The sequence below is a fragment of the Poecilia latipinna genome, unplaced genomic scaffold (assembly GCF_001443285.1).
Source record: "Poecilia latipinna isolate Pla-1442-1.1 unplaced genomic scaffold, P_latipinna-1.0 Scaffold1326, whole genome shotgun sequence".
In the NCBI taxonomy this organism is placed as follows: Eukaryota; Metazoa; Chordata; class Actinopteri; order Cyprinodontiformes; family Poeciliidae; genus Poecilia; species Poecilia latipinna.
In genome coordinates, this window is record NW_015113942.1 from 429,624 (window position 1) to 439,739 (window position 10,116).

At 41.8% G+C, this 10,116-nt stretch overlaps 1 protein-coding gene across 9 annotated transcripts in view; it reads left to right on the plus strand.

Annotated features, from left to right (window-relative positions):
• Nucleotides 1-10,116, plus strand: part of ptprsb (protein tyrosine phosphatase receptor type Sb) — a 113,781-nt gene that overhangs the window by 74,035 nt on the left and 29,630 nt on the right. For 5 of the 9 annotated variants that reach the window (XM_015055610.1, XM_015055611.1, XM_015055614.1 and 2 more), the window contains 6 exons: nucleotides 105-119; nucleotides 1,470-1,739; nucleotides 2,587-2,966; nucleotides 4,644-4,845; nucleotides 6,872-7,008; nucleotides 7,167-7,311. In XM_015055610.1, coding sequence (XP_014911096.1) covers nucleotides 105-119; nucleotides 1,470-1,739; nucleotides 2,587-2,966; nucleotides 4,644-4,845; nucleotides 6,872-7,008; nucleotides 7,167-7,311 — 1,149 coding nt within the window. The remainder of the gene's footprint in view (nucleotides 1-104; nucleotides 120-1,469; nucleotides 1,740-2,586; nucleotides 2,967-4,643; nucleotides 4,846-6,871; nucleotides 7,009-7,166; nucleotides 7,312-10,116) is intronic. The other 4 variants (XM_015055618.1, XM_015055616.1, XM_015055617.1 and 1 more) reach the window with 1 other exon arrangement.

Here is a 10,116-nt window from a genome sequence, read left to right on the forward strand (position 1 = left end):
CTCTAATCCTCTCTTTATCTCCACCCCCCCTGCCCCCTGTCTTTTTTCCCCCTCCTCCTTTTCTCTCTTCTTCCTCTCCATTCTGTCCGCGCCCTGATGTGTAGGAGCTTCAGACTCATGTACATAAGTTTATTAACTTATAAACATGCACATACTACCTCACATATCTCTCTCTCTCTCTCTCTTTTTGCTCGCACTCTTTCATGCTGTCTTGGTGTTCTTTACTTAATGTCTCCAACGATCACAGCACCTTTTTCGGACCCTTTCGACCCACTCTCTGTCCACATTTCCAACTCATTTTGACGACACACTGTTATCAGTTATTGATCCTATGTATTGTACAGTATCTTGTTGTACAATGTGGCTGTCCTTTGCTACATTGCCTGTCATTGTCTGGAAGAGACGCAGAGCTGCCTCTGTCTTTCTATCTGTCTCGCTCCCTCTTTCTCTCTCTCTCTCTCTCTCCGTGTGTGTCTCTGCTTCTACCTGTCTCTATATTGTCTTGTCTCGCTTCTCTCTGTCCTCCTCTTTCAGTTCTTCGTTCTCTTCTTTGTGTTCCTCCACCATTTTTTATTCCTCTTGAGTTGCCCAGGCATGCGAGTGACCTATGACTTCAGTCTCTCGCTGCGTCTCCCCTCTAATACGTAGTCAGGCGAGCTCTGACAGATGTAGTATTGCATATAACTTTGCTACTTTGCTTGTTCTCCCTCACATCAGGGTGGGAGCGAGGGGGGACACAAATAGCAGTCAGGGCCCTATTGATCGGCCCCTCAGTGATGCATATACTCGATCTAAAAACAGCCCCATCTGCTGCACAAAGTGCCTCGAGGCACAGAAATTGCAATCAAGTAAAGTTTTCTCTCTGAAGTCTCCGGAAAAAGTTTAGGATGGCTTCGAGGAGAGGGGAGGGGAGGGGATAAAACGAGAACAATGCAGCTGAAAGAAAAAAAAAAGGAAGCGCAAATTCTATTCAGGAGAAGAGAAACTGACTATAGGTGTCATGTCCTGGTTGAAATGAAACTCAAGAGTTTGTCACAATATTATTTTGAGTAGGCAGCTCACTCTGAACGGTTGAGCTTAACACAAGATTTGTGTCTTTTTGTTGAAATCATCAGTGCCATAAAGTAATTGGGACTAAACTTGAAATATCCCTTTGTAATTTTCTGTAAATCCCTGAAGTTCATTTTCCCCCTTCCTGTTACTTCTCATCTCTCTCTCTCTCTCTCTCTCTCTCTCTTTCTCTCTCTCTCTATCTTCCTTTTTTATCTCTTCTTCCCTCACTTTTTCTCTTGATCTCCTGCTCTTTGCTTTGCTCTTTCTTTCTCATTCTTTTTCCCCACCTTTCCCCTCCTTGCTCCCCCTCTTCCCTCTTTTCTCCTCCTCTGCCTCACACTTTGTACCCCCCTTCCCCACCCCTGACCCCCCCCACCCACTTTTTCCTTTTTACCCCGGCTCTCTTCCTCTCCCAGTGCGCCGCGTGCCCCCTCGTTTCTCTATCTCACCCAACAATCACGAGATCATGCCCGGGGGGAGCGTCAACATCACCTGCGTGGCCGTGGGTTCGCCCATGCCTTACGTCAAGTGGATGTTGGGCATGGAGGACCTGACCCCGGAGGACGAGATGCCCATCGGTCGCAACGTGCTGGAGCTCAACGGCGTCCGGGAGTCGGCCAACTACACCTGCGTGGCCATGAGCAGCCTGGGCATCATTGAGGCCACTGCTCAGGTTTTAGTCAAGAGTAAGAATCCCACCATTTTGCATTTGTAATTTATTTTTTTGAGAAACAGGCATTGTTTTAGAATGTGTTTTATTTGTCGAGTACACATCCTGCAGATTTAAAGATTTCTGATTTTCTGCATCCCAAAGAGCAGCACGAGCCAATTTCATGTTTTTTTTTTTTTTTTTTTTTTTTTTTGAAGCTATATGAGGCCTTTCTGAAGAAAATTAATGTGCTCTAATTTATCAGCTCTACAAGCTCGAGCAAGTTGATGCTGCTGAAATTAGAAATTTGAGAAACCGTATCATTAGAGCTTAAAAATAGTTTAAACCCTGAGTGCAGCATGAGTCATTATTATTCTCTGAGGATTTCACCAGAAATCACACACCCCAAAAATACCAGCAAGTTATGTATAAATAATGTTTTCTAATTGTGGGACTTTTGGATTTTCAGCGTCGTCAACACATTAAACTACTTTGTCTGCTGTTAGCATTGAAGGAAGCTTGAATTTGAATTTCGGATTTAATTTCATTTAGAATTACAGCAGTGACAATCTTTCGACTTCTTTTTTTTTCACCTTTTTTTCGACCTGCTTAAACTGATTTTAGTACTAATTTCAGCAAATTTCAATTTACAATAAAATATTTTGTAGATTTTCTTCAGCTGTAATATAAGACAACATAAGAGGCTAAACTGTGTGCAGGCTGGAAAATTATCCAATATAAAAATATTGTAAACACTAAATGTCTAAAAAAAAAAAGTCATGCCTTCAGATATGGCGATAATAAGGATACATAATGCATAGCATGGAGTAAATCGTTTGCAATAACTAATAATCCTGTCTATCTGCTTATGTCGTGATCCGCAGCTTTACCGAAGCCTCCTGGCACGCCCATCGTCACAGAGACCACACCGACCAGCGTCACCATCACCTGGGACTCGGGCAATCCCGACCCCGTGTCCTACTACATCATTCAGTACCGGGCCAAAGGGCCGGACAGCAAGTATGAGACGGTGGACAGCATCACCACCACCCGCTACAGCATCGGCGGCCTCTACCCCAACACCGAGTACGAAATACGGGTGTCGGCCTTCAACAGCATCGGCCAGGGGCCGCCGTCCGCACGCGTGGAGGCTCGCACCGGAGAGCAAGCCCCCGCGAGCCCCCCGAGGAACGTGCAGGCCCAAGTTATCTCTGAGAACACGGTGATGGTGCGCTGGGAGGAACCGGAGGAGCCCAATGGACAGGTGGGGCATTTTGAACTTTGAAGCACTTCACACACTGTTTTTTTTTTGTTTTTTTTTTAACTTTATAACTATTTGTTTGATATTATCAAATTAAATACACCAGAATTGGCCAAAACTTTTTTTTTTTTTTTTTGCATTTCTAAAGGTATTTGAGTCTCCATTAAAACGTGTTGCAACTTCAGTGTGTACATGTCAATCGAGAAGTATTAAAAGCATTTCATCTATGTCAAAATGACTATAAAATTACATATAAGTTCCTGTTTCTAATACTTGAAGTAGAAAAGCAACAGTGCTTCTTTAATATTTATAACACTGGCTTGTGGCAAGCTGGTTAGAGAGTAAATGATGTGTGACAGAATCATTGACTGCATACAGTCTATTTCATCCATGGTTATGTCATTTTTATATGGACCTGAACTAACAGAGATTAAACCTGACACTGTTACAATTTTTTTTTTTTTTCCCAGTTGAGCAAGAAATTAAAGCTTTGAATTGATTCCAGTTCAGAAACACAAAATCATTTGGCTCTACTGCCAACCATGGTGACTTTAAAAGACAGCAGCATACAAACTGCTTCACATTAAGTCTCAGTGGCTCTGATCTAACCATGCATCACCTGGATTTTACTGGCACCATCCACAGAAACCACAGTGTAATCTGCATGCATTGTTACAGATGGAAGATAAAGCGTAAATAACAATGTTCCAAGGAAAGATCCATGTGGGACTCCTGCAGACAACTTCATAGAAGTTAATTCACAATTTCCTGAATGTTTTGTGCTGTTGGTATTGATTTGCTGCACTTACAAAGGAAAACCGACCTGATTAAAATAGTGGTAAAAATGCTACACCATTTGAAGTGGGTCTTGGTAGAAAAGTCTTTCTTTTGCTTACTGTGAAGCTGTTTTGCAGGTAGCTGCATTTTAAAACAATAAAGAGGCCCATTTCACATTTTTTTTATCGGGCATTTTGTCCAGCTTGCATGTTCACTTGCTTTCCGAGGACCGTGTCTTGCCGAAGATTCCGGTCCCGTAAGTCTCTCGCTACTTTCTCCTGCTCTCTAAAAAAAGAAAGGGTAATTGGACTGTCCACTCTAAGTTGAGAGTGCTCCCTCTTGAGGCCCATTTCCTTTTTTCAAACCTACCTAACCGAGCAGCGGGTTCATAAAAGCACAAGACTGAATTGAGTGCATATGGGGATTATGGATAATAAAGAGTAAGCGAAAGGGGAGGTGGGAGAACTGGAGGTTTAGGGAGTTGGCATGGCAGAGAGATTACATAAACTCTGACCTACCTACTGTGTTTCCAAAAATCCCAAACAGCTAGAGGTGCAGTGATTACATCTTAAAGGCCAGAATCAGCTCATTGGTTTTGTCAATTTTCCTCTTTGCTGTATAAAATTTCTTTGTAAAAAAAAAAAAAAAAAAAAAAATGGCATTAAGCACACAGTAAAGCACCATATCGTCTGGACTAAACGCTGTAAAGCAAACCAGATGACCCCCAGCCGTCGTAAAGTCTGGCTCTGTTAAAACACGGTATTATGGATTATCGTTGTGGAGTGACTGAGGGATTAGACCAAATAATAAAATGTTGTCCCTGATAACCTAAAAATCTGATTCTGAAGCACAGGCCTCAGTTATAGCTGTAATAAAGTTGCTGCTCTCTCTGTTCCTTCCCAGGTGAAAGGCTACCGTGTGTACTACACCATGGACCCATCCCGAGCCATTAACGAGTGGCAGATACACAACGTGCAGGACAGCGTGATCACTACCATTCAGAACCTCGTGACCTCGGAGACTTACACCATCCAGGTCCTGGCTTTCACCTCCGTAGGCGACGGCCCCTTTTCAGATCCTGTACATGTGAAAGTTTTGCGTGGAGGTAAGTGCCTCAATTTCGAAAACACAATCAATCCCAGGTCCCAGAATGCATTGGCTGATATACTGACTGGTGCCAGCAGATATAGGCGAGAACTAAGCTGGGTTTGTCAATAGAGGTGCAAAGATGGACACTCACTGTCCTTATTGTCCATACTGTAAGTCTGATTGATATGTTCAGTGGTGGTGAAATTGTGTAAAGGTAAAGAAAGAACAGTGTCTGAAAAACGTTGGTGAAGCATAGTCAATATTGCTATTACAATTTTTAGCCATAGTTTTAGAATTGAATGTTTTCCGGACTTTGTGTAAGCGTCATATGTGCCGCTATCTACATGTAATGGAAACATGAAAACTGCATGCACACTCTGGTGTAGTCCATTTCATCTAGCACTCTTCACACTTCACTGGTGTCCCTGATGTCAACACTTCATAAAACAGACTTTTGCCAATAGGAGGGGACTTATTCTGCTTCTATGACATTTACAAGGTTAGAGAATAGAGAGGGAAGGATCTTTGATCACTCCTTTTCGCGCATTATCTCTGAATCATCCAGAGTACCGGATCATCTCTTGTGCTTTTTTTTCCTTCGGCTCATGCCACTGGGAGAAGGTTAACTTAGAATCTGGTGAATCCTTTCTATATCATTTTACTACTGAAATATCCACTGCTGACAGATATACAGCTTTCTGGCAGAGACAACAGATTTTTTATTTTATTTTATTTTTTTTATTATTTAAAATCTTTTGATATTTCGTATTTCCATGATGTGTTGCACTCGAAGCTTGTCAGACGTTCCCCAGTCATCATTTGTTTCATGCCAGACACACCTGCAGTGTTTGCAGCTTAAAAGAAAGATCAAGTCTCATCCGATCAAAGTAATCAGTTCAAGTTAAAGCCTCAGGATTGTTTAGCAAACTGTGCATATTTACATACGTGCTGGTCAGACACAAAAGCCTTTTTATCCATAACATGCCTCCAAAACAACTGGTTTGCATGTAAAGAGTATGTAAAGGTCACCATGGAAACTCTGTGATCTCGAAATGCCGTTCTTTGACAATAAACTATGAAATTTTTTTTGCGTCTCTTAACATTATGCTCACGCTGCATGACAGCCATATAAACCTGGGTCTTTTTCCCGCTTTTTGTTAGCCACACATGTGGACAAGTTTATGCAATTACCTGTTTTCTTATGAGCAAATTACCTAACTGTCTTTCCCATTTTGAAGAAAGCCTGAAAATAATAGAACACTGAAAAATGTAAACTAAGAACGAACTTCCAAAGACTTTATTGAAGAGAAACTTGAGAATAGAGAAGTAGGGAATCTACAACAAAACAGAAACTAAACACACAGTGACCAAAAACTGCAGCACAGCCAAAAAAAAAAACCCAAACAAAACACAACTCAACATGAGTATGACCAAAATACAATGTTTCATAAACAACCAGACTGATCAAAATAAAAGGATAAAAAGGAGAAATAACGAATCTAAAAACTAAAAGATCAGACGAATCAAAAATAAAACGGCACAGTAAGCAAGAGATGCGAGGAAACTTTGACTCAAAATGTATCAGAAACCAAAACATAACGGAGCAAACACAAGATGCCTTTACAGTCATTTCATATGCTCTGATCACCTTAAAAATAGTCGAGCATTTTGTACGAAATACTAAACTCAGTTGATTTTTCTTTCGTTTCGTTTAGGTATTATAGGTTTTTCATAAAAGTGCCAATAATTGCACCACCCGTGATTATTATTAGAATTTTTTTTTTTTTTTTTCCCACTGAATAAATTGATAGAAATTTAAAAGCTCCCGTTCTTCAACATTTCTGCAAGGTGAAAATTAATCTTCTTAAAGTTCATTGCACATCGTTGGCACGGGTGCTGATACGTGTGGAGGCCGCTACGTCTCCTGTTGTGCAAAAACTATTTGATAGGACTTTGAGCTACCAGAAGAACGATCATAGTTTGTGTTTGCACTGTTGGAAGGTGCTGAGGCCTTACCGGGTGTGTTGTCTGGTCCTGCTCAGTTCCAGGTCAACCAGGAAAGTTTAAAGTCGGGAAGGTGACAGACACCAGCATTGAGCTGACCTGGGAGCCCACGTACACCAAGGAGAAAATTGTCAACTACGAGCTTCTCTACAAGCCTGTCAAGTTTGGCAGTTTGGTAAGCCTTTTTTGCTCACTTTTTTTTTTTTTTTTTGTGGACTTTGTACCGTCGCAGAAGTAAAGAGGTGAAAAAAAGGGGGGGGGGGGCGATGGGGAAATGTAAGAGATTAACCCCGGTGCTCGGCATGGCTTCACCTCTCTGTTCTCCTCTCACAGGAGAAGTTGACCTTCGGGCCGAGGAACTCTTACACCGTCGAGGGCCTGAAAGCGAACACCGAGTACTCCTTCTCCCTGGCCGCCATCTCTAACAAAGGCATCGGCGCGTTCACCAACGAACTTGTGCAGAGGACGTCCCAAGCCAGTACGTCCTTGTTTCGTTAGCTTTACATAACGCGCTCACACGAGCACCGCGACGAGCGCCTTCCTGCGCATTTTAATCGTGTCATATTTACCTCCTTGGGAAATATTTTCTGCCTCTCAAATCGCACGCTCGCACATGTCGCCGTTTCCTCAGCTGCTGACCTGATAAAAAAAACCTGGAAACCATCTCAGCATCTCTCCATGTGTCTCCTTTCTCATCCCATCTGTCCATCTCTCCCTCCTCCCATCCATCCGTTGCACCTTTAACTGTGTCTATCTTCCGCTGAGCGGCCTCTCTTCCCCCCACACAGCTGAAACAACGCGACAGATGGCGGCAGAGCAGCAGAATTATGTTTTTGTACTTTTATTTCTTGGCTATCTCTTCGTTCCCTTTCCTCTGTCATCCTACGGTATAATGCACTTTTGAGAGGCTGAAACTGTCTTCCACTTACTGACTTGCCACCAGTAGCGTGTTAAAGGACGGTCACTGGCCTGCTGTGATGTCAGGTAAGTACCATGTAGCTTATATTTTACCACACACAACACTAGGATTCTCTCCCTTGTCTCTATTTCTTTCACCTCTTCTTTTTTTTAAACAAACACCGATAGCCGATAAGGCTCAAAACGGATCCACCGTGTCGCTCTGCGTTCGAAATCCCCTCTGCCCTTAAGAGGACAAAAACGATAAGAAATGGAACCAAGGGAAGAATTCACAAAGTCGCAGCGGTGATAAAGTAGTCTAGGTTGTCTCTGACGTGCCAAGTTTTGTTATTTTAAGTGTTTAACAATAACTCAGCTGAACGGCGACTGTTCGCTCCCCTTCTGAAGTGACCTAACCGGGTGGTACACTAGAGGTGTCAAAGCGGAAGGCGGCGGGGGGAGGGGAGGGGAGGGCGTCTCGGATAAAGGGAAAAGAAGGTGCTTGATAAGCAGACTGCTTCATGCAGTAGAATTCATTTCCCAGGGAGGTTAGGTGTGCTTTGTTATCGCCAAGCTTTGGTGCACATCTAGATTGTCCCCCGAGGCCAGCAGAACAGTGGCTGTACGGCTGAGTGAATAGATACTTGAACCTGTCAGCTGTGACTGTTACACACACGCAGACACACAGACACACGCACACACACACACACAGAGCAGAGCTGCACACCCCAGGAGATCAAGCACACGCCTGGACACCTCGCCCATGCTTTAGCCTTTGCATGTGCGTTAAGGTGAGTGACATCTGTAGTAGTGGTGGAAAGGTGTGAGAGTTCTTCATGTTTTCCTTTATATATATATATATATATATATATAGATATATATATATATATATATATATATATATATATATATATATATTTTTTTTTTTTTTTTTTTTTTTTTCATCCTGACTTTCTGTCTTAGTGCCTTTCTTTTCCAACCTGACTTCTAAATCATTTTGGCACTGTGTAAGATTGTTTTATCTCCTTGCTGCAAAGCTTAAGACCTTCCCCTTGTCAGAGCAGGAAAGTCTCACCACACTCTATTATCCCAAGGACTCAGGGATTACGCTGCCATGGAGGCTGCTGTTGGGAAATGTCTATATACGTGTATATATATATATATATATATATATATATATATATATGTGTGTGTGTGTGTCTGCTTCTGGGTGGAAAGCTGTGTGTCACTCCTTCAACAGGAGAGATTTTAATTTTTAGTTTTCATTCTCTTTTTTTCCCATTCATGAACCCGGACCCCTCCATGCCACCAGCTGCAGCCAGATGATAAAATAATTATTGGCTATCGGATGTGCAATCTTCTTCCGTATAATTAAGTTGTCCACTTAGGATCAATACTCTTGTCTCGAGTTTATTTCATTATCCTCTAAGCCTAACATTATGCATTTACATTATGCTGTTGCATCCTTTTTCTTTTTCTTTTTTTTTTTTTTACTTTCAAGCCTTGCAAAGTATTCATACCTCATGTTTCAGCCTTTTATTTAATTTGTAGGGATTTTATGTGATAATGTACACCGACGTGGAAGGAGGAAAATGACACATGGTTTTTAAGGNTTTATCTATGACTGAAAACGGATTGCGTCAACATTACTTTCTTGAAATTAGGGTTAGGCTTTTCTGGTGCATTTTTAATAAGCCGATAGTAGACAAAGCACAGAGAAAACTAAACTAGAACGCTCAATGTAAAAAGTGATGCTAACCTACTTATTCAAGTGTAAATAGAGGAGTGTGTCGTTTGCTCTGCTCTGCTCTGCTCCTGTCAGTCACACATCCAAGTCTCTGCAATCGACTCATCCAGCGGTTGCAACAAGCATCAAAATGGAGCTGGATGATGATAAGCAAAAACCTAAAAGCGAGAGAAATTACACTGCTAAGCCAGCAGAGTGCAAAATCTGACTGGAAGTATTGAAAACTGCTATCAGTTAAAAATATTAAAATATTTACTTTGGGCTCTGGCTTCTAATTGGAGTTATTTAGTCAGGTCGGATTGGGCTCAGACGCAATGTCTACGGGTCCGGGCTGGGTTGGAAAATTTCAGGGCAATGTTGAAGGCAACCTTTTGTAGATTGTAGATGACATAAACCTGAGTAGGAGGTTCACCTGCCACCAGGTCATTGACCCTAATTCATATGGATTTAGCCCAAAAAACTTCAAACTAATGCAGAAAACTGGTTCGATCCCAAGACTAAAGGGGAATATATATATATATATATATATATATAAGCAATGTATATTTTCCTTCCACTTTACAGTTGTGCTGAACTTGGTGTTGGTTTATTAAAGCTTGTGGTTGTAACCGAACTAGATCCAGGAAAAAAAAAAAAAAA